Source organism: Diabrotica virgifera, chromosome 2 (assembly GCF_917563875.1).
Source record: "Diabrotica virgifera virgifera chromosome 2, PGI_DIABVI_V3a".
Taxonomy (NCBI): domain Eukaryota; kingdom Metazoa; phylum Arthropoda; class Insecta; order Coleoptera; family Chrysomelidae; genus Diabrotica; species Diabrotica virgifera.
In genome coordinates this window covers 252919803-252945086 of record NC_065444.1, presented here as the reverse complement: position 1 = coordinate 252945086, position 25284 = coordinate 252919803, and the positions used below count along the sequence as shown (strand labels likewise).

The 25284-nt window shown below is 32.5% G+C and overlaps 3 protein-coding genes across 7 annotated transcripts in view; 2 read left to right on the top strand and 1 right to left on the bottom strand.

The window, feature by feature from the left end:
- The window catches only part of LOC114338227 (uncharacterized), a 212355-nt gene extending 211526 nt beyond the window's left edge, over positions 1-829 (bottom strand). The window contains exon 1 of the mRNA XM_028288817.2: positions 603-829. The gene's annotated coding sequence lies outside the window, so the exon portion shown is untranslated. The remainder of the gene's footprint in view (positions 1-602) is intronic.
- Positions 1-25284, top strand: part of LOC126880538 (uncharacterized) — a 391874-nt gene that overhangs the window by 121713 nt on the left and 244877 nt on the right. The gene's annotated exons all lie outside the window — the stretch shown is intronic.
- Positions 1-25284, top strand: part of LOC114338228 (polyamine-transporting ATPase 13A3-like) — a 161595-nt gene that overhangs the window by 101575 nt on the left and 34736 nt on the right. For 3 of the 5 annotated variants that reach the window (XM_050644456.1, XM_050644453.1, XM_050644457.1), the window contains 3 exons: positions 9370-9593; positions 22057-22238; positions 23859-24005. In XM_050644456.1, the coding sequence (XP_050500413.1) occupies positions 9370-9593; positions 22057-22238; positions 23859-24005 (553 nt within the window). Of the gene's footprint in view, positions 1-774; positions 915-4048; positions 4116-9369; positions 9594-22056; positions 22239-23858; positions 24006-25284 lie in introns of those variants that run through there. The other 2 variants (XM_050644454.1, XM_050644455.1) reach the window with 2 other exon arrangements.

The window sequence follows — 25284 nt, the reverse complement described above, 5'->3', positions numbered from 1 at the left end:
AATTTTCTATGAATAGTTCAAACGAACAAAAACACTTTTAACGTCACATAACTGTATTTTTTACTGACGTTTATAATGTCTAATTAATTTTGTTTACTTTTTGGTGTAAAATGTAAATGCAAAACCATATGACGTCACGACGCGTTTTTTACTGGCTGGAATAATTTGAATTTTTAATCGTCTTTAGGGGAAAAACGAAAGAAACAAAACTTTTTTATCATTGATACATGTTTTAAATTATGTTCTGTTGTGATTTATAACATTTTTTTCCAATTTTAAATTTAATGCAAGTTCCCTATTAAAAGTGCGAATAAAAGTACAGAGCGTAGAAATAGAGGTCGCTTTGCCGAACTTGCACGGTGTTAACATGGACTCTGTTTATCGCGGAAATTTTGGTGATTGTACAGTAATGTAAAAAATCTATCATGATTCCATTTTATGCATCTTTCACTGCATATTTGTTGAAATTTTTAACGAGAATACTATTTACAGTATGGATTAGTAACGTTTTGTTTTGACTTAAATGTGATTCGACAAAATTTCCAAAAATATGTTTTCGAGTTCGAGTCATTTTAAAACAATAAAAATAACTGGAAACTTACCACCACTTTTATCGAGAATCATTCTAATACTGCACATTTATGTGAAATTAATATCCGTGCACACACAATCCCATCGTAATTATAACCTGATTATAACCGAATTGCCAATTTTGATATTATTTACAGCTTAAAATAAAATATTACAACATCGTAGAAACAGTGATAACGTACACACGAACACAAACTGCCACTAAAGATATTTTCAGTCTCATTTTTTGTTTTTGTGTAGTGAATCCTCCGAATCGAGTGCCAAAATGTGTGAGGTCTTTACTCTGTATGACCGATATAAGGGCATTATACAACTGCTGACAGGTATTGTACCACTTTAGTGATTGTTAGTTGTAGGTTTTGGTCTTTTCTTGGTTGCCCTTGAGATAACGGGGTTAAGGATCAACGGTAGAGAGATCTCTAGAACGTATTATATCTATAATTAACCCCAAATTTATGACAATATGGTATATATTCATCGCTTGATGTTTCCTATATGTTACTAGATGTTCTTCATATTTGTGAATCTACTAGATATTCTTGTAAATTACTGGATATGCTCTATTTTCATAAAAACACTTCTTGGTGCCATTTTTCATTTTAGCCGTCGGCGTAAATCTTAAAATGTTTATAATATAAAAAATATACATTTCCAATATCACGGACAACCAGAAGATTGTTCTTAGTATTCTTAAAAACTATTCTTCTTGTTGTTGTCCTGGAGAAGTCTTGGTGGAGGTTAGCGATTACACTGGCAAATCTGTCTCTGTCCAATGCGGCTCTAAAGAAAGATATTGAATCAAAGCCGGTCTTAAAAATATTAAATATTAAATCAGTTCATATTATATTACTGTTGTTTCTATGGTAATATACTGATTTTATAAATGAGCAGACTCTATAACCTCTAGGCTGGATAAGCAAAATTACAGAATGGCGTTCAATAGAAGGAATAAAGAGAGGAAGACTTCGAAGATCATTTAGACACGAACTAGATACAATGGAAAGAAGAAACCTACAATATGAAGATGTAAGAATATAAATTGCTGGGGAGAGTAAATAGTGTAGAAATAATTTGTACTATGTAGTAAGAAAGCCTTCGTCATGTGTATAAACTATTATCAGATTTAAATTCTTTTATATTGCTTTTGTTTCTAGAATTTTCTCGGATCTTTATGTAATCAACTATTTCTTTTGGAGTAGTTTGGTACATCTCTTCTATATTTCTTTTGTGTTCACTCAGTTTTCGCAGTTTGTTAGAGGCTTCCAGAGTTTTTATTGCCTTATGTGTTGCTAAAACCTTCTGCATGTTCCATTTTTTCTGCTGTAGGGCAATCGAATTACGGTCATATGTTTGTAGAAGTCTTCTAAAACCGGAAGGGAGAGTCCTGTTAATTTTTTAATTTGATCATAGTCCAGGGCGCATCTGTTTTGAGATGGACGTTGACAGGTGACTCAAATTTTTTTGCAGAAATTGCTTAAAAATAAATCAAATAATAATATTTGAGTTATCCTCCCTCTCAAAAAGGTCCGGAACATTGTTTAAATAATCAAAATGTCAAAAAATTAAGGAAAAATTCGATTTTTTCTTTCGTTTTTTGATTATAACTGTAAAAGTATTCATTTCCTAGAAAAGTTTTACTGACATAAAAGTTGCGTAATTAAATTTCCTACAATATAGAATTGGTAAAATTTTTTAAAAATAGTCACCCTTGTTGCAAAATAGCAATAATTGCGAAAAAACAATACAAAAACAAGTATTCGCATTTTACGTTTTTCAACCATTTATGCTATACTTAGGACCTTCATATTTCACCCAGAAAAACTTTATGATACAGTAAAACAATACTGTAAATTTTATTAAGATCTGTTCAATAGATTTTGCAATATAAATTTTGCAATCCAGCTTTCGCAAAAAAAATTCATTTTTTCAAAATGTTACAGGACTGAAAATAAAGCAGATAGCAAGTTGAAATTTTTTTACTTATAGAAGTGTACTGTACCTTTCATTTGCAATTTGCAAAATTAAAATCGATTAATTACTACGGCGTCAGGAAATTTTTTAAATAAACATTAATTTTTGGTGTTACGCGCAGGACAGCGGTGTTCGATTCACACAAGTTGATTTCCACCAAAATTTCTTCTAATCTTTATCTAATATATTATTTTCTTACTCTATATTTTGTTGTATTTTAATATTTTAATTCCACAAAAATCAAACTAATTTTATTATTGTTTGTGAAATATTGTTTAAACAATTGCATATGTTTAAAAATAATACACTTTTATTCTCTAAGTTAAAATATATAAACAATAAAGTTTTTGCTAATAAAAATGTTATTTCAAAGGATAGAGTATGTGTTTTTATTTTGCAATAAACAAATTTATTTATTTATACCGAAATGTAATAAAAATTAAAATGTATCAATCATTATCAAAGGTCATTGGAATGCCCAATAAGAGCAAACTATCCGCTGTCCTGCGCGTAGCACCAATAATGAATGTTTATTTAAAAAAATTCCTGACGCCGTGTTAGTTAATCGATTTTAATTTTGCAAAATTGCAAATGAAAGGTACAGTACACTTCTATACGCAAAAAAAAATTCAACTTGTTATCTGCTTTATTTTCAGTCCTGTAACATTTTTAAAAAATGAATTTTTTTGCGAAAGCTGGATTGCAAAATCTATTGAATCGATCTTAATGAAATCTACAGTATTATTTTACTGTATCATATAGTTTTTCTGGGTGAAATATGAAGGTCCTAAGTGTAGTATAAATGGTTGAAAAACGTAAAATGCAAATACTTGTTTTTGTATGTTTTTTTTCGCAATTATTGCTATTTTGCAACAAGGGTGACTATTTTTTAAATTCTTAACCACTTCTATGTTATAGGAAATTTAATTACGCAACTTTTATGTTAGTACAACTTTTCTCGGAAATGAATACTTTATAAGTTATAATCAAAAAACGAAGAAAAAAAATCGAATTTTTCCTTCATTTTTTGACTTATTTAAACAATGTTCCGGACCTTTTTGAGAGGGAGGATAACTCAAATATTATTATTTGATTTATTTTCAAGCCATTTCTGCAAAAAAATTTGAGTCACCTCTCAACGTCCAAATGTGCTAATATTTTTACAGATAAGCCCTGGTCTATCAGACCACCTTGCCTCTTGATCTTCTGCTTTCGACGATTAGTCTTTCGATGTCTTCTTTCCTTCTAGTGATGTAGCCAAAGTACCTCAGAACATTTCTGTTGATTGTTGTAATGAGTCTGGTATTAATATTTAGTTCTTGAACCACAGACTAGTTTATACGATGTGCTATCCATAGAATTCGTAACATCCTCCTGTATGCCCACATCTCAAAGACGTTGATTGAACATTGATAACGCTAACACGAACACAAACTGCCACTATACGTATTTTCAGTCTCATTTTTTGTTTTTGTGTAGTGAATCGAGTGCCAAAATGTGTGAGGTCTTTACTCTGTATGACCGATATAAGGGCATTATACAACTGCTGACAGGTATTGTACCACTTTAGTGATTGTTAGTTGTAGGTTTTGGTCTTTTCTTGGTTGCCCTCGAGATAACGGGGTTAAGGATAAACGGTAGAGAGATCTCTAGAACGTATTATATCTATAATTAACCCCAAATTTATGACAATATGGTATATATATTCATCGCTTGATGATTTCTACACCTATAGGTATTACTAGATATTCTTAATTTTTGTAAATCGACTAGATATTCTTGTAAATTACTACATGTTCTCTATTTTCATAAAAACACTTGTTGGTGCCATTTGGTGAATGTTAAAATGTTTATAATATAAAAAATACACATTTCCAATATCATGAACGACCAGAAGATTGTTCTTATTATACTTAAAAAGACATTCTTCTTCGTCTTGTGGTGCTATCTCCTTTACTGGAGGTTAGCGATTATACTGGCAAATCTGTCCCTGTCCAATGCGGCTCTAAACAAAGATGTTGACCTACAAACATTAAATATTAAATCAGTACATATTACTGTTGTTTCTATGGTAATATACAGATTTAATAAATGAGCAGACCATAGTCTCAAGGCTGGATAAGCAAAATTACAGATGGCGTTCAATAAAAAAAGGAAGGAAGACTTCGAAGATCATTTAGATTCGAACTCGAGACAATGGAAAGAAGAAACTTACAAGATTAAGATTGAAAGAAAATAAATAGCTGATCTGAGTGAAAAGTGTTTTCATGAAGTGAAAACCATCTTCATGTTTACAAACTTTTATGATTTAAATTCTTTTCTGTTGTTTTTGTCTCTAGAATTTTTTCGAATCTTTATTGTAATCAACTCTTTCTTTTGAAGTCCTTTGAGATAACTCTTCCTCCGTTTTCGCAGTTTGCTGTATCACCTTAAATGCTGCTAAAAACTTCTGCATGTACTATTATTGCTACTGTAGGGCCAGTGGCGCACCAAGAATTTTCCTCTGGGGGTGGGGGGTGTTGGCTTGATCACTGAAATTTTTTTGTATTGTTTGTGAAAGAGAAGTTACATTTTCCTACTATTTTTGTATATTTTTTATATGCCCTGGGAGGGGTTTTAACCCCCAAACCCCACCCCTGGGTGTGCCACTGTGGAGGGCAATAGAATTATGACCATGCCTTTGGAGAAGTCTCCTAAAACCGGAAAAGAGAGTGCTGTTAATTGTTTAATTTGATGAGAAAAAACATAAGAACACATCACTCACGCGTCTTAAATTACTCTGTAATAGAAAGATAGGTGGCGGATAAAAGAAGGAAAATGGGAGAGATCTTTGTTTTGGGATTTATTTAGTGCCTTAGAGGAATGCCAAGGAAGAAAAAGAAGAAGTGATATGGCAAATATGTAGTAATCGCATTTAAATACATAAAAAACATATTCATAATCAATTTGTTTTAATGGGAAATAAGCCACAATTTTACCAAAAAAATGATTTTATTAACTTTTCGAAGCCCAAATCGGGGTTCGTTGTCAAAATACCAAATCGAAAAGTTAATAAAATCATTTTTTTGGTAAAATTGTGGCTTCTTTTGCCCTTTTAATTCGTCCAATTCTGAACATAGGCTTCCCCCAGTTTCCTCCATTCGCTTCTGTTTAGTGCTTTCTGTTTCCAGTGCGTTCCTCCTATCTTTTTAATGTCGTCTCCCCATCTCATCTGGGGTCGTCCTCTTGCTCTCTTTCCTGTCCATGGTCTCCATTGTTGTATCATGCTATTAAACCTATTGTCCGTTTGTCTAGCGTTATGACCTGCGAAGCTCCATTTTAGCCTGGTTATATGTTGACCTGCGTCTTTGACTTTTGTTCTATTTCTGACCCAGTTGTTTTGCTTTTTGTCTGTCAATTTTACTCCTAACATTGCTCTCTCCATGGCTCTTTGTGTCTTTATTATTTTATCCATGTTTGCCTTGGTCAAGGTCCATGTTTGGCATGCGTATGTGAGAATTGGGAGTATGCACTGGTCAAACACTCTTGTTTTTAAGTATTGTTGTATTTTTTTATTCTTTAGGACCCATTTTAATTTTCCAAATCCTGCCCAGGCTAATCTGACCCTTCTTTTTACCTCCGCTGTTTGGTTTTCCTTATTTATTTTTATAATCTGTCCCAAATATATATAATCATTAACCGCTTCTATTGTGGTGTCGTTTAGTATTACGTTTCTATTGTCTTGTGTGTTTGTCATTGTTTTTGTTTTGGCAAAATTCATTTTTAGACCTATTTGTTCGGATTCATTTGCTAGTTCGGTTAGCATGGTTTGTAGTTCTTCAAAACTTAAAATTGTGGCTTATTTCCCATTAAAAGTAATTGATTATAAAAATGCCACAAGAAAATAGCTTCAGAACAACATTATATTCATAGTTGTCGTCAATTGGTAATTAATAAACTAATAAAATGGTTATTAACCATGATCCATGATCTGCTTCATTGCACTTTCGCAGAAGGAAGTTAATAGCTATTTGTATAACAAGGGAGGAAAGTGCTACTTTTCCTCCCGAGAATGAAGTTTACGTATGTAGTCCCGACGCGTAGCGGAGGGCAGTAATCATTCAAGGGAGGGAAAGGCACTTTACTCCCATGTTATACATATGGTTTTTCCACCTTCCTCAAATTAATAACAAGTCATTTTTTCATTTTTACTTAATTTATTTATGTAACTAACCAACAAAATTTATTAGAACTAAAACTAACAAGTAGGTACAATATAACTGTCAACTGTAAGTCAAATTATTAATGTAAACATTGTTAAATCAAAAGAACAATTTACTATTTTTTACCATTCTGCAAAATACAGGGTGTTTTATAAATAAACGTTAAAATGTACAGATACTTACGTAATAGAAAATAGATATTGTACAGGGCGTCAATAAGTTATATTTCATGAATGAAATACCATGACGTCATTTTTTACTTTTCCTCCAGGGAGGAAAAGTACAACTTTGCTCCCTACAATCAGGTCCGGAAAAGTATACTTTCGGTAGAGGAAGGTGGAAAAAAGTTTACATACTACGATATTTTAGTTTTAGCTGTACCTATATGTTGGCCATTTGACAAAAATTTGAGTTAAAAAATTACTTAACGCGCAGAAATCACAAAATTTTTTCGAGTACTTAATAGGATGTCAGTTAAATTTGACTCGCACGTGTAACAGATTTTTTAGTTATTACTAAAATAAACTTAATACATAACAGATATTTTTTTATTTATCGTAGCCTGATATAATAGTAGGGGAGGAAAGTATGCTAAATTTGCAGTTACTCCAGCGTTACGGGGACCTATTGGGTTGTGATTATTAGGTCCTAAAACCAAGAAAAGTAAAGTAAAGTTTTCCATTTTAGTGGGGACTTTCTATTTTTTAATTAAATTTTCCATTTTCAACAATCGTTTTTTCCGATTACAGCGCCATCTATCCATAATTCGAAAAAATGTCTCGAATAAAAGTTGCTTATTTTTACGTAAAGAATCCAAATCTGCAATGAAAATTTGGGGCTCCTATTTAAGATTTGAAAGTACCCCCACCCCACCTCCGTGGGGGGCGTGTTTGATACCATTCGATAGATTTTTTAAAAGTATGGAATAAGTGTATTTTGCAATTTTTCTATCTGATGTTCATTTCGCAAAATATCGCGGGGTTCGTATTTAAAATTTTAAATTTACCTCTGCGTGGGGGGTCGTGTTTGGTATCATTCGATAGATTTAAAAAATATTGAACACGTATTTTTTAGCTTTTCGATCTGACGTTAATTTCGCAAAATATTCGCTTTTTTGTGAAACTTTTTGACTCACCCATTTCCTTACTCCCCGCTCAAATCGTCATATTTTTGAAGTATACACTCTTTTGCATGGACAGTAGAACCCCGCAAATCCGAACCCTGCTAATCCGAACGTTCGGCAAATCCGAACCAACAGAAAGTGAAAAAAAAATAAAAAATTCACGACACAAACTTAAAAACATGTTTATTATACAGAGTAAAACCAGAAAATTAAACAATGTAGGATTCATAGGACGTTGACATTTAATTTCTTATTCTTCTTCTTCTTCGTGCGACTAGGATAACTCCTGTTTGTCTGCCTCTTATTCTGTTTCAGTTGTTGTTGACTGTACATTGTCTTCCCACCTTTTCGGCGGCCTTCCAACGGGTCTTCTGCTATACGGCCTGTTTGTTTTTACAGATGTTCGCTAATCTGTCTGGTTCCATTCGGTTTACATGTTCGTAAACGTAAGTGCGTAAACTACGTCAACGTAGTGCTTATAAATGTTAAATATAAACTTACTTCGGTTTCCTTGCAGTCAACTTAGTCCAAAAATATTGTCCACAGTCCACACTCTTGCGAGAACGTTTTGTGACTCAAAATCAACGCTTTGAATTATTATTTAGTTAGGCTAACTTTCGGATAATCCGAACTTTTCGGAATCCGAATAGGCTGTCCCCCCAATTAGTTCGGATTTGCGGGGTTCTACTGTACTTAACTTACCTCATCTTAATCTGACAATTTCGAGTTTTTCTAAGGATAGTTTTTTTTTCGGACACCCTTACGAACTCCTCTGTGTTAAGAGCCAATATATGGTAGAGGTACATCTGCAGGGCACCAGTTTTCTCCCCATATGATAATCTGACGCGCTCGAGTAACTGCAAAAATCCCCGCTTGGGCTCCCCTACCAAAAGAGACTTTGTATTAAATTTCAATAAACGTAGTGAATAATATTGTCTAAGTAATGTCTGATTGCTCTTGATAATATAGTCCAGTCGCCAAAGAGGAAAATGCGACTGAACTTCTAAAAATCGTAGGAACAAGTTGAATTTTGCTGAGAATATCAATTTTGTGACCCCAAAAAAGATGCGAAATATGCAATTTTATTTAAAAATTTGATTTCGCGCGTGCAACTGACATTCTAAATCACCAGTCGCTTCAAGCATTGTTTCTAAGAGAATGGTTCACTCTACACAAAAAAATGCTAATAAGCATTTTTGTTCAAAATTATCTTAAGTACATTTCTTGTTTAAAAAAAAGTTTTTTCTACAGCTTACAGGCTATTGGTAAATATGTATGTTTTCCGTCTACCCTACGAGGCCAGTTTTAGGGGGAAGCCCGAGGGTAGAAGTGGCAAACTATTTTGCATCTTTTTGGGGTTGCAAATTGACATTCTCGGCAAAATTCAGCTGTTCGTCTCGTTTTTAGAGATCAAATCTTTGATGATTGCACTAATAAGATGTCTGATTTTAATGTTTTAATAAAAATTTCAATTTGTTACAGGTCCGAAGTCCGATGAATTCAAAATGTACCTCAATAGAGGTCAAGACGACGAAATGCAGTTCGTCTGCTACAAGAAATGCAAAATTAAGACCGCATTGACCTACCTATTTTTCCTGCTGACTGCTGGAGTCTTGCGGCTCGTGTTTCATTGGATACCGCATCTGTATCTGAAGGCTACTAGCAACAGATGCAAGATTGAAGATGCCGAGAAGATTCTTATTACTGTAAGTACAATTTCATGGTTCTCTTTCTTAGATCTTTTGCGCTAGTTTAATTCAATGTGAGAAAAGTTTACATATTCCACTTTTCTAGTGGAAGTTCACACTAAAGTTGATTTAATCATTCATATATTAAATTTATTTTTGTTTATGGTAGTTATATAGGGCTTTTCATTCACAGTCTTTTGTTTCGAGCTTCTGTCATATGTCATATAATCCGTGTATATTAATATTATACACAGAGTATACAACATATGACAGAAGCTCGAAACAAATGACAATCGATGAAAAGCCCTATTGATACGAGTATATATTGATATCTAGTTAACCTAGATCGGTATAAAGATGTTGCTTTACTATAGAATTAGATTGGGGAAATGCATAGAATTCAGTAGAATTCTCTGGTAGGTCATCGAACGCCGGACACGTCCTTTTTTGGGGATCAATGCGTAACGGGAGTAACAATATAGTCAACTTCCGTTTATCTGTGGGGTTGATAGGTATAGTCCAGAGAAATAAGATTTTTCTAGTGACACATCCCCCTCCAGACCGAAACCAAATTGTTTGGGTAGTACGAACATCTATATTAATAACCTATCATGTTTCCTGCAGCCGATTTTGATGATATACATGGTTATAAACAAATGAAAATCAAAAAACGGTAAATTTTCGCTTTTTTCGTCTATTACTAAAAAGTGAAGAATTCTAAACAAATTTGAGAATAATAAACTCATAAATCATATAAAAAACTTCAATTGGCTTTCGCTGAATATGTCTATCCTTATTTTTTGCTTAGAAAATTGCAAAATAAATCATAAATTTTGAGATTTTATAAATGTTCATAATGGTAGGGGAGCCCAAGCGGGGATTTTTGCAGTTACTCGAGCGCGTCAGATTATCATATGGAGAGAAACCTGGTATCCTGCAGATGTACCTCTACCATATATTGGCTCTTAACAGGGGAGTTCGTTAAGGAGGGCCCGAAAAGAAAAATCTATCCTTAAAAAAGCTCGAAATTGTCAGATTAAGATAAGGTTAAGTACATGCAAAAGAGTGTATATTTCAAAAATCTGACGATTTGAGCCGGGCGTAAGGAAATGGGTGAGTCCCAAAGTTTCACAAGAAAAAAGCGAATATTTCGCGAAATGAATGACAGATCGAAAAACTAAAAAATATGCGCTCAATATTTTTTAAAAATCTATCGAATGATACCAAACACGACTTCCCACGGAGAGGGGTGGGGGGAAATTTAATATTTTAAATACGAATCCCGCGATATTTCGCGAAATGAACATCAGATCGAAAAACTGTAAAATACACTTATTTAATATTTTTAAAAAATCTATCGAATGGCACCAAACACGACCCCCTATGGAGGTGGGGTGGGGGGTTACTTTAAAATCTTAAAAAGGAGCCCCTATTTTTTATTGCAGATTTGGATTTCTTACGAAAAAATAAGTAACTTTTATTGGAAACATTCTTTCGAATTATGCATAGATGGCGTTATAATCGGAAAAAACAATTGTTGGAAATGGAAAATTAAATTAAAAAATGGCAAGCGCCCACTAAAATGGAAAATGTTACTTAACTTTTTTTGGTTTTAGGACCTACTCTTCACAACCCACTAGGTCTCCAAAGCGCTCGAGTGACTGCACATTTAGCATACTTTGCTCCCCTACCATAACTTATGTAAAAATTAACTTAGAACCTTCTTATTACACGGAAATCTGAGACTTCTTGTGCTTAAATTATATTTTAAATTTCAAAGTAATTGGTCAAATAGTTTAAAAGTTATTTAATTTGTTTATCCCAAATTCATTTTTTTGCAACACTATAAGTCAGAAAATTATGAGGTTACAGTAATACTTCGGACAGTTTATGAAAGAAGAACATTTATACTATTACCTTAATTAAAAAAAATGACAAAAAGTAATTTTAAACAGTGTAAAATTATTTTGCAAAAACATGTCGATTTTTTGCTTACTTATAAACAATTAGAATAACTTTTTAACCGTTACCCGTAGAAAAATTATTTTTTCATATTTAGAAATAATGAATTTTTTTACACATTTAGAAAGAAAAATAATTGTCCTAGGACAATTAGGGACGAAGTTAGCCCCCCCCTTTTTTTAATTCTCATGTTCTTGCAAAATAATTTTGCAATATTTAGAATTATTGTTTGTCTTTTTTTCTAATTAAATTAATAGTGTAAATCTTCTTCTTTCATAAACTATCCAAAGTATTACTTTTATTATTACTAACTAATTATATTATATTACTAACTTCATAATTTTCTGACTTATAGTGTTGCAAAAAAAATTAATTCGGGATAAACAAATTAAATAACTTTCAAACTATTTTACCAATTATTTTGAAATTTAGGGTATGATTTAAGCACCAGAAGCCTCAGCATTCCGTGTAATACGAAGGTTCTTTTACGAAGTTAATTTTTACATAAGTTATGAATATTTATAAGAACTCAAAATGTATGATTTATTTTGCAATTTTCTAAGCAATCAATAAGGATAGACATATTCAACGAACGCCATATTGAAGTTTTTTATACGATTTATAAGTTTCTTGATCTCAAATTTGTTTAAAATGCTAAACTTTTTGGTAATAAACGAAAAAAGTGAAAATTTACCGTTTTTGATCTTTATTTGTGTATAACTATGTATATCATCAAAATCGCCTGCAGAGGCAGAGATCTTTGGAGGCGGATAATACACGACTTCGCGATGACAGTTACACTCCCTCCGGGGGGTCAGTATTGAGAGAGACTAGCTTTGCTGCTGGACATAATCGTGATTCGTTCTTTGCTGTATTTATGGCCCTCTGCTTTTGAAACAAGTAAAAAGAAGAACTTCTGTTGGAGTGAAAGTAAAGAGAAGGATATACTCCAACAGAAGTAAGGAAAAAGAAAGTACTAGTGGAACAAAAATGAACATAGATGGTATGTAAAGAAGAGAGTGAAGTGGCTTCTTCGTTGAGAAGCCGCAGTAGGAAAAATACTACTTTCCGGTAGTATTAGTGGAGGAAAGTGGAAGGATGTAGAAGTGAAGAGAAAATAAACAGAAAATAGCTTCTCGATGGAGAGGCTGAAGTAATAAAAATACTACTTTGCAATAGTACTGAAGAAAGGGGGATTAAAACGGATAAAAGTAGAAGTATGAAGAGACAGAGGCAAACTGAATGGAGTTGGGCTAGCAAGAGATGCAAGAGAACAACTTGACACTCAAGGATGTCAACTGTCGAAGAACAGTAGCTCATAGTAGATAATGATGACTAAAAAAGGTAAATATTAATGTAAGAATAAGGTACTGAAAATGTATAAAGGTGAATAAGTGCTAAAGAAGAACCAATTAAATAAAACTAACAAATCATGGGCGCCAAGAAAATGATCTTCGATCACTCTCCCAAGTATCTTACACTGCTGTCAAATATTAAATATTTAAGTAAATGTTAACATGAACATAAAGGAATAATAAAAATAAATGATATACAAAATAAATAAATATTTATTAAAAATAACTACTTACCTAGATTTTTAACAATCTTTGAGTTGAACCAAATTTAATATTATGTGACTCTAACATGACAAAAGTTATACAAAGCTATATCTGAGATAACAACAATAATGTTACCTGTTACAAAATAATATAAGTACCCCTTACTTACATATAGGGTAGAACTCACATGAGATTTCTACCAAATGGTTATAGTACGCCTGCTACGTACAACTAAATTAAAACCGACAAATATTAAAAGTAATATAAATAAATAGGCACAAGCCTGACGAAGAGAAAATACAATGATGAATTAAGCAAAATGAATTAATAAAAGTTATAAAAATGAAGCTAAGATAAATACCGAAACGATGACCTAAATTAACCGAACATATGGAATAAAGCGAATAGACAAATACATATTTGGGAAACAAGCAAGTAATATTACAATTACAAACTAAATATTAAACCAATAATAAAGTATAAAACCCTAATTGTCTAGGCCTGATTACCTTGTGCACACAAGTAACTTACCATAGATCGTAAATAAGTTTGGGAACCTAATACAATAGTATACAAATATGTCAGATAAAAAAAACCAGGAGAGGTAAACTAAATCTGGAAAAAAAATTAACATAGTGCATTAAACCGAGAGTCTGAAGTATAAACACTATAGTTACTCAAATCCACAAACTTTAAATGTTCCCAAACCAATCCCTTCATCGAAAGACTTCGAGGTAAAGTCTGATGCTGCAATCCATAAACTTAGCACCAGAGGAGGTGCTAAACCATGTTTCCTGTAGGTACAGGTGGAAAGATGACAAAAATGGGAATGGAATGTGCGATCGCTTACTCCCAAATCAACATACTCCCAATGGTGACTTGGCTGTGGCTGTCTCAGGACTTCTCAAGATGTTTTAAGGGCTATGACTTGGTATATTTCTTCCAAATGGCTAAAAACATATCCTTCGTTTTATTTCTCATATAAACCGGTGAGCAAAAAGTAAAGAGAAGAAGAAATAAGTAGATGAGAAAAACCTTTTTAGAAGAAATATGTAATACAGAAAAAGCAACCATTAAATGGAGCAAAAACTAATCTCAGGTAACCTTGAACTATTTTGGGTGTGAAGATATGAACAAATAATGACATCGAATTTGAAATTTGAATATGATTTATCTGAGGGAATATATTTGTAAAAATATATTGAATTTATAAAAATATGGGATGTTCAATAAATTTAAAACCTACAGAGAAATGATAAGTATTTCCAATATTAATTGAGAATTGCATATGTTTGGTTATGTCTAACCCAAAAAATATATTAATATATAATTTTCCTTGAATAAATATTCAATAAACATGTAATAATCTACATAAAATCCAAATAATGAGTTGACTAAGAAATTTAACAATGAACCTAATATATCAAATGTTACATCACAAAAAAACCAGGCTATATATAAAAAAAGTATTATGAAAAAATAAATATTTTACCGGGTTGATTCTTATCCAGATTCCATTTGTGTTTTACACTTCTCTCCTTTCTCCAAAACAACAATTGGTAATAACTACTTTTCACTCAAACTGGAGATGTTAAATATAAATAATTTAGTTGAAATTATCAACCCACCATTTCGTCGAGACAGCCAACAGCCAAGTGGCGAACGAGAAGCGTTTCTCCACCAAGGTAAACGTCAAATTCTCTCAGAACACGAAATAATTCTCGATATGTGGCGTACATAGTACGTTCCATCACCGAGGTATGACGTCACGTAAGTAGTCCTTTACGAGAAAGTTACAGAAATTAATTGGGAAGTCAAGAGAAAATAATTATAAAAATAATTAAAGAGCTAAAAATGATATTATAACGGGTGGACCGTTACACTTTATCATCACTTATAAAAGATAGCGTTCGAGTTGAAAGACATTTCCAGAAGAGCCCCGATTCGCCTATGTTATAAATTTGTTCGTAGCTCAGATCATTTAAAAAAGGAACCCTAAGTCACTTCCTCAGCTCCCTTTGTATCACCGCTGAGCTTCCCCCATGAAGTACAGTCAAACCAATTTGTCTGCAACCGTGAGAAGAAGAGATAACAGACGTTCGTTTATGCGTTGCAAGTGACCTTGAGAGTTTTTGTTAACTCTGTTTACCTGTACTCTCTTTCATCCCATGGTGGTGCTTGAAACCTGTCAGCCACCAGATGATGCATCAAAATATCCTAAGCTCAATGCGTCAAAACAATGTTATGCTTTTTCAGCAATTATTGTACCCATATTACTAATGTGGGCTATCCATTCTACAAACGCCGCGCGCCGTGTTTAATTCCACATAAGCATTTTTTTTGTTTTTTTTTTTTGTTTTTTTATTCTCTTGCAGAAGAACTTTCCAAGAAAACTAGGATTATGTTTTATTCTGCTTTATTCATAGTCCGCAAACACTACAGTACTACTCACACGATCATAGAACGCTTTTCTTTTCTAATTTCTGGTGATATCTGGTTTTTTGGTAAACGTAATCAGTAATCACTAAATATCTAAATCTATCCGCTTTCCTAACTTCGTTGTTGCCGCTTTTATTATCTTTGTCAAGTTGCCTTTCTTTACTTCATTTATAATTGTATCTTTCTTCTTTGATATCTGATAATGGCTCTGGGAATTTAAGAACATACGACAAAAACAGAAGTTTACAATATTTTATATTCAATAGCAATAATCTAAGAAAATAAAGGAAAATACGAAACATATTTCACAAAGAAATTTGTTATAAATAGCAATTCCACTAAATTCCGATACGTATTAACAAATTTTTTACTAGAACTTTAAATTTTTCCCAAAATTGTAACGCTAACATACATTTTTGCTCCCAGTAAATAGGAATATGTTTGAAGGATATTTTCGAATCACTATTTTTGTACTTCGACGCATTATCGGGAAGATTCGTTGGACTTTTTCCACATGTGATGCTGCAAATTAAAAATAAATCAAAAACAGTAAACCTACAAGGTTAAAATATAGAAATAGTCATTCCAAAAAGTGTGCTTTATAAAAAACTCTACATCCTCTTATAATTTGGTTTTTTGTCTGTCTGGTTTTATGACCACGTGACTTTATGGATGCTGCTTATCTCTAAAAACGCAACCAGCATCCATTTTTTCATTTTAAAAATGGAAAATGGAAAAAGTACACAGCACGCAGTTTTATAAAAAAATACTTTTTTCAAAAATTATGTTAATAATCCCCAAATATTATTTGAATTGCTTTGATTTCCTTGAAGTCAACCATCTTGTATTTTAGTTTGTTGGAATGAAAATTAGAATATTTTAGCACTTGCACAATGTTATCTAATCGTAATCGTATGCAATAAAGTTAAAAGCAATGAACATGATTTATTATTATGAATAAACGAATAAAGATCCTTGGCGCCGGATATGGTTTTTATTTTGGAAATGGATTTCATGGTCAACTTTAAATAGCTAAATAATAGAATAAATAGAAACACGTGAATCAACTGTGGACGCACTCGGCTATGAATCATGTGAGAGCAACTTCTATGAGTGTACAATTTTGTACATTTTTATTGTTCTCAAATTGTTTCTTCGTGACAAGTCAATTGTTTTTTTTTTCAAATAAACTGACCAGCAACAGAGGACACTCTGTTTTAATGAAGGACTCAAAATGTAAATTAATTCTATTTAACACGGTTCTTAAATCAAGTACAATGGGTGTTGAATACAGTGGGTGTTCGACAAAGTTTTTCAAAGCTATAAGCTCGCCAAAGGCAAATTGTTTATGCTTTATATGAACAACTATTATGACTCCTTGTTTTGCTTATTGATTTTTATTAACCCCACTGTTTCATATGCCGTTTTCGTAGAGTATGTCATTGTATTATATTTTCAATTCGATTCCGAGGCTGATTGAGATTTTTAGCAACATTTTAATTTTTTACGGGTGGTCTGTAAACTAACCCAACTCCTGACCCCTCAAACTTAGGGGACAGATTTTTCTGTTTTTTGACTCTGGCCAGAGTTTTTTAGTAATAGTCGAGTTGTTTCAGTTTTAAACCGTTAGAAACTCGCTTTTTACCCACTCACGTGAAAGTAAGGTTTGCTGGTAGAACTGAATTCTGTTTTTTGACATCTATTGGGATATCTATCCATCTGCGAGATCCATTACTAGCGTTGCCTGAACAGAAAATTAAAATTACAACTTAACTTACTAATATGCAATTTTTTTATTTAAATTGCAAATTAACTAGTTACTAGTTAATTTGTTTAAACATGTCATCATGAACTTTTTTACAAGCTAATAATATTTTGGCATCATTACAATGGCATCATATATTTAACTCATGCGAAAATGTCGACGTCAAAATTGAATGACGTTTGCTTCATACGGAAATACCTACATATTATGTACTAGCAAAATAAACGACAACTTGCGTGCGTTTTTGAATCAGGAGTCGTGATAATTAAAATGTCTGCTGGTCTTCAACATGGTCACGTTTCATTTGGCGCGCATACGGGTAATATTGTCTGAATTTTTTAAATGAGAAAAATATTTTTAAATTGCTCTATCAATTTGCGACAAAAAACTGTGCACCGTTTTTATGCAAAAAATAAAACATCTCAGCGTGCATCGCGTATTGTTCGTTTATGCGGTACATTCTCAGGAACTATCTAATACAATAACATTATCAGCTTGCAGCTTAGGTCTACATATAACTGTGTTCCAGGCTGAAGTTTTTGCTTTGGTGGCCTGCATTGATGAAATCGTTGATGAAGACCCTAAGATTAAGAGAATCAACATTTACACAGATAGCCATCGGCTATTCAGGCTGTAAAAAACCCACTTACCAAATCAAAACTGGTGAGAAGCTGCAAAGTTCTCCTCAACAACCTGGCAAAAGACAATAAAGTGTCTTTAATGTGGGTGCCGGGTCATGAAGGGGTGCATGGAAACGAACGAGCAGATATGTAGGCGGACAAGGCTCGAGAGAAACTTTTGAAAGCCCAGTAGCTTTCTGTGACATTACTAAAGATGCTCCGAAAAACGAGGTTCAGAAATGGCTGATCAAGAATTATCAAAAGAAATGGAGAGCTACTCAAGCGCAAATCCAGACTAAAAAAATAATCAAGAATATTGATAAATAACTCAAACAGTTTGATGAACCTCGACAAACGAGAGATCAAATCGGTCACTGAAATGGTGACTGGACATTGCCGTTTAAGAAATCACCTATACAAACTAGGTAAGGTGAATGAACATTGGTGCAGAAAATGCAAAATGGAAGGAGAGACTGCCATACACATACTATGCCATTGCAGTGTGCTAAGTGATATAAGGTAGAAATTCACTGGTCAACTGAGATTTGAACCATACGAGATCCTAAAACTATCCATAAGAAAACTGTTGGCCTTCGTTGAGGCCACATAACTGATTAGCATTTAAGGAAAAAACAAGGTATGGTACAAATGCCTTACGACCAAGTGCCAGACACCATGTCTCGCCTGAATTAAGAAGAATAATATTAACCAGAGCAATAACAGAAAGTCACACTAATAAGATTGTAACTAGGTGCAAAGCTACAACAAGTGTTCAAAATGACCTCCCTCAGAGGTGACACAAGATTCAACTCTTCGCCTCATAGACTGTCGCATTCACGCAAATATTCCTGGTGCTTTTCTTATTAGGTTGGGCTACATTCGGAAAAATGAGAGACACGTTTAAAATAAATGTCCCAATCCATTTAAAAAGAAAAGCTTTTAACCAGTACGTTCTACCAGTCCTCACATACAGAGCAGAAACTTTAACTCTCACAAAAACATCAGCGGAAAAATTAGGACACAACGGAAAATAGAGAGATCAATGCATGGAATAACCTTAAGAAATATGTAGTGTAAGAAACGAGGAAGTTCGTAGACAAACCGGAGTGGAAGATATTTTCGAATGCAAGGCAAAAATGAAGGTGGTCGGGACATTTTGCAAGAATGAAAGAGAACAGGTGGACAAAAAATTGCTTGAGTAGATACCACGAGCAGACAAGCGAAACTGGGGAAGACTCCATCCCAATGCGATAGACTGACGACGTCAAAAGGATTGTGACCAATTGGATAGCAGATTCACAGAATAGAAGGAGATGAGTAATATAATCTAGAGTAATTCAAATCCCAAATCACGATTGTTTACATGGCACCTTGCGGTATATGTGTAGTTTAGGTTCGTTTTAACTTAATTCGATGGCCTGATAAAATCGCAATATTTTCTTTTACTCTGGGCTAATTAGCAAAATTCATGGAAAAGTTATTTACCAGCAATTTTATTGCTGGAATCGAATTATAAGATCCTATATATTAATAATATAGGTATGCAAAGTCCGCAGATAGTGTGCTACTTTTTTTATAAACAAAATGGCGTCGACAAATCGTATTTTTTTCAATTATTGCTCTATAACTTCGAAGCTTTTAACTTTACAACAAAAACACCCAAATAAAAATTCACCGCAATTAAATTCTGCATAGAGATATGTTTTTCACGATTTGCTCCGACGAAAATTTTTCTCGGAAAATGCGGGTTTTCCTAACAAAAACTCTAATTTTCAAATAAAGTTTTAGGTAAGTAATTATTAATCAATAATTAAATAACTTAGTGACATCAAATCTTTCTTGGTCTAGATTGTAATTCCAGAAGCCGGTGAAAATTAAACGAATATTTTAGCAACAATTCAATTGTTAATTAACAATTTACGATCGCAATAATAACCAAAATAATCATGATACATTGATCAAACTTTTAAAGATTATAAAGTTGAGATGCTTATTTAATATTTTATCGACAAAATATAAATTTTTCTTTTTTTTTGCATAATCCTTAAATTTTGAAAAAAAAAATAGTTATAATACGCTGGTCTAATTAGTAAAGTACAAAGAAAGGTTATTTACCAGCAATTTGATTGCTGGAATCAAATTATAAGATCCTATCTATTATTAATATAGATATGCGAAGTCCGCAGATAATGTGCTACTTTTTTTATAAACAAAATGGCGCCGACAAATTGTACTTTTTTCAATTATTGCTCTATAACTCCGAAGGTTTTAACTTTACACCAAAAATACTCAAATAAAAATTCACCCCAATTTAATTCTACATAGAGGCACGTTTTTCCCGATTTGCTCCGACGAAAATTTTCCTCGGAAAATGTGGATTTTCCCAACAAAATCTCGAATTTTCAAATAATTTTTTTGGGCCAGTAATTATTTATCAATAATTATATAGCTTGGTGAAATAAAAGCTTTCTTGGTATAGATTATAAATTCAGAAGCCGGTGAAAATGAAACGAATATTTTAGCCACAATTCAATTGTTAATTAACAATTTACAGTCGCAATAACAACCAAAATAATCATGAGACATTGATCAAACTTAGAAAGATTATAAAGGTGTGATGCTATTTAATATTTTGTCGACAAAATATAATTTTTTCATTTTTTTGCATAATCTTTAAATGTTTAAAAAAAATTGTTATAAACAAATTAACATTTCTCAGAAATTGTTTATAATATTCTAATTTTAAAAAATACTTAAAATGCGTATTTCATAGGTCTTGAAAATGAATGCTTTAAAAAAATTTTCCAACCATTTGCAAAAAAGTTATGAAACAGCAAAGTAAATACTCACAAGGAATGTCAAAAATTAGTGCAATGGTTATATTTTAATCAAAGATTAAAAATACTTTTTTTGTAATTTTTAGCGCAAAAGTAGGCCTGATACAGAGTCGGAGCTAAAATGTTCACTCGAAGCGACTGACACGCAGCATATACATTATTTATTAAAAGTGTACGTCGCGCGGCCGATCGTCGCTCTGAGTGAATATTTTAGCTACAGTACTGTATTACTCTACTTTCGCGCGTGTAAATTACAAAAAAATATATTTATAATCTTTAATTAAAATATAACCATTAAACTGATAATCGTTATTTTTTTGTAAATAATTAGCTTGTACTTTAAACTCACTTCTACGCTTTGAAAGAATTAAAAAAAAATATAAACACCATAGTAATCGTATGTTTACTTTGCTGTTTCATAACTTTTTTGCAAATGGTTGCAAAAAAGTTTTAAAGCATTCATTTTCAAGATATTTGAAATGCGCATTTTAGCTATTTTTTAAAATTATAATAAAATAAAAACTTTTTGAGAAACGTTAATTTGTTTATAACTATTTTTTTTAACATTTAAAGATTATGCAAAAAAATAAAAAATATATATTTTGTCGACAAAATATTATAAATAGGCATCTCATATTTATAAGATTTCAAAGTTTGATCAGTGTATCATAATTATTTTGGTTATTATTGCGACCGTAAATTATTAATTAACAATTGAATTGTTGCTAAAATATTCGTTTAATTTTCACCAGCTTCTGGACCTATAATATAAACCAAGAAGGGTTTTAAGTCACCAAATTATTTAATTATTGGTAGATAATTACTTATCTAAAACTTTATTTGAAAATTAAAGATTTTGTTGGGAAAACCCGCATTTTCCGAGGAAAATTTTCGTCGGAGCAGATCGGGAAAAACACGTCTCTATGCAGAATTTAATCGCGGTGAATTTTTATTTGAGTGTTTTTGTTGTAAAGTTAAAATCTTCGGAGTTATAGAGCAATAATTGAAAAAAACACGATTTTCGGGCGCCATTTTGTTTATAAAAAAAGTAGCACACTATCTGCGGACTTTGCATACCTATATTATTAATATATACAATCATAAGATTCGATTCCAGCAATAAAATTGCTGGTAAATAACTTTTCCCAAAAATGGCCTATTCTCCGATAATCAACCCAGACTATTTTGCCAAGGAACCGATCTAGTCAACCACATATTGATATATCCTCGTATATTGTAAATTAATCAAACCTAATACTAATCTACCAGTGACTTAACTTATTATTTTTTGCATTTTAGGAAGTATTTAATAAAAACCACAAAACCTACCACGTACGACCTCTTCAAGTTCTAACACCCGATAGTGTCGCAAAAATGAAAAAGAAGGACGATTTACTGAGACACCAGCCGTTGCCAGATAGCGACATCGTTCAAGCTCTATCTGTACATTTTGAAAATGGAATTTTTAGAGATGTTGACAGGTAAGCTGATAGTAATCTAGTCTAGGAGGTTCCGGATTAAATCGCGCCAATTTCAAATCATCATTCAAAAAGGTGTCACACAAGGTTGTGTGTTATCCCCAACAATGTTGTGGTTAGTAAACAAGACATTGGACATATGCAAACAATTGTCAACAATGAGCCTATTACAAAAGTTAACCACTTTAAATACCTAGGATGTTGGATAAACGATACGATAAATCCCGATGAAGAAATTAAAACTGTTATAGAAATTGCAAGAGGAGCATTTATGAAACTTAGATCTATACTGTGCAATCCTCAGCTGAACTTACAGCTAAGAATCAAGTTCTTAAAATGTTATGTGTATCCTGTATTGATGGATGTGAAACCTTAATCATGAAGGTTAATATAATGAACAAATTAGAAGCCTTCGAGATGTGGTCATATAGTAGAATGCTCAAAATATCATGGGTTCAACGCGTTTCAGACTTTTTTTTTAAATCCAAATTGCAATAAAATACCACATTAATAGTTCTGTAATGTATGTACATTTTCCAAATGCAATCCTGGAAAATGTAAAACTTCTCTGCAATAATTTTCGACATGCTCAAAACACAACAGTGCGTCATACAAAGAAAGCTCTGGGAAGAACTTTTACATGTTTGTTGTATAGCGATACGCTTTAATTACTGTTTTTGCTAAATTTTTAATAACTTTTCTCAAAACGAAATAACATTAGTCATTTAAAATTCACATTTAATATACAAACCATATGCTAACAAGGGCCGCTAAGTTTAAGAAACGAAATGTATCCCTAAGCAGATTGTATAAAATTAATGTTTTTTTCAAAGAAACACTAGTAGATTTCGAGGCCAGATTGCCACGCTCTTTATGTCAACTTCTTAAAATACAGAAAGGTTCTCATCTTTTAAAACGCAGATGTAGTAATTTATTGTCTTTCTAGCCATATTGTAAAACCGCAAGCATGGTGACATAATAGAGTGTGGTGGTCTGGCAGTATCGACACAGCAAGCGTGCGGTTCAGACACACCCTCGCTAAAACAACAACAAAACCCTTACGAGATAATAAACGAAGCCCGCTTGTTTACCCAAAAATAAATAAGTATATTATTGACAATTGTTTGCGTTTTAATTAATATTATTTTGTATAATTGTTTCCGTCAACACACACCACCAACGGAATAGTTGTTTATACTCACAAGTATTGGACCTGCACTAAAGCTGTTCCACTAAACGGAACAAATTGTAGAGAAATGCTTTTTTAGACAATACCTTTAAAATTTAAAGTACATAAAGGGCCGGTTGTTCGAACGCTAATCAACAATGATCACTATCAAATATTTAATTACTGTCACAACTGTCAATGTCAACTTTGGTTGGGTTGCTGAAAACATAATTGATTATAGTTATGCGATTAGTTAATCAATTAACATAACAATTATTAACATAATTGATTAACTAATTTCATAATTGTAATCAATAATTATGTCTTCAGCAACCCAATCAAAGTTGACATTGACAGTTGTGACAGTAATTAAATATTTGATAATGATCATTTTTGATTAGCGTTCGAACAACCGGCCCTTAATGTACTTTATAAATTTTTATTTCTCTTTTTAGGTTGTTGATGTTTTCTTGCAAGAAAGTGATTTACATTTGGGATAGTGAAAAACAGGAGTTCGTGAAACTCTCTGGCCTAGACAAAGGCGTTCCTACCGATGTGTTCCACAAGTACAAAGGATTAACTTCAAGCGAACATTTTATGAGGTAGGTATTATGTATAAACTATTAAGTGTTTTTATTACTATTTAATAAGTATTTACAGTTTTCAAAAAGGCAAATGTTACTTTTCTGTTCCTACCTCCAATTTTATCGTGGTCAGTATCGTTTTTCCTCATCATCCAGCCTCAAAAGTCCACCGCTAAACATAAGCTCACCTTCTCCCCTTGTCCCTAACCCTGTCTATCCTGCGTCGCTCTCATCCAGCTTTTATTTATCCTCTTTAAATCGTCAGTACATCTTTGTACTGTACCCATCCATTCCTCAGAGAAGAATGGATGGGTCTATGTTGGGAATAGTTTTCCTTACCGTTTCAGTAAACGTCTGCTCGTTGTAATATGCTATTCTTTTAGAAAATGTATCCACTTACCGTGGACAACCAGAAGAAAGACTTGGTAAGAGGACAATGATTCTACTCGTCGATAATGAGATACATTACAGAAGTCTTCGTCAGTAAAAAAATAAGCAGGTTACTTACATTCCATTGTTTGTTATGTTGGTAAACACCTTTAACATGTGTTGATGTTATCAGGTATTTTGCATTTTAGTTTGTTTTTGGCAAGTGTTTTGGTGTGCTTGGTGATTTTGTGCCATCGAAAAATAAAATGGAACAGGAATGTGGTGACTCTACTTTGACCACCTGAAACAAAAAAAAAAGAACTTCTGTTGGAGTGAATGTAAAGAGAAGGATATACTCTAACAGAAGTAAGGAAAAAAACTAGATAACTAAATAGTTGTGGCTATTACGAAAATAAAAATGAAGGGGCTTCTACATTGAAGCCGAAGTAAGAAAAAATACTACTTTGCAGTAGTACTGAAGAAAGGGGAATTAAAAGGGATAGAAGTAGAAGTATGAATAGACAGAGACAAACTGAATGGAATTGGCTAGCAAGAGATGCAAGAGAACAACTTGACACTCAAGGAGGGATACGGCTCGTTTGCATGCCTGTCGAAGTACAATAGCTCAAGTAGATAATGATGACTAGAAAAGGTATATACTAAGATAAGAATAATGTTCTGAAAATGTATAGTGATGAATAAGTGCTAAAGAAGAACCAATTAAATAAAACTAACAAATCATGGGCGCCAAGAAAATGATCTTCGATCACTCTCCCAGGTATCTTACACTGCTGTCAAATATTAGATATATTAAATCAGTAATAATTAACATAAAGGAATAATAAAAATAAATGATATACAAAATAAGTAAATATTTATTAAAAATAACTACTAGATTTTTTGACAATCTCTGAGTTACACAAAGTGC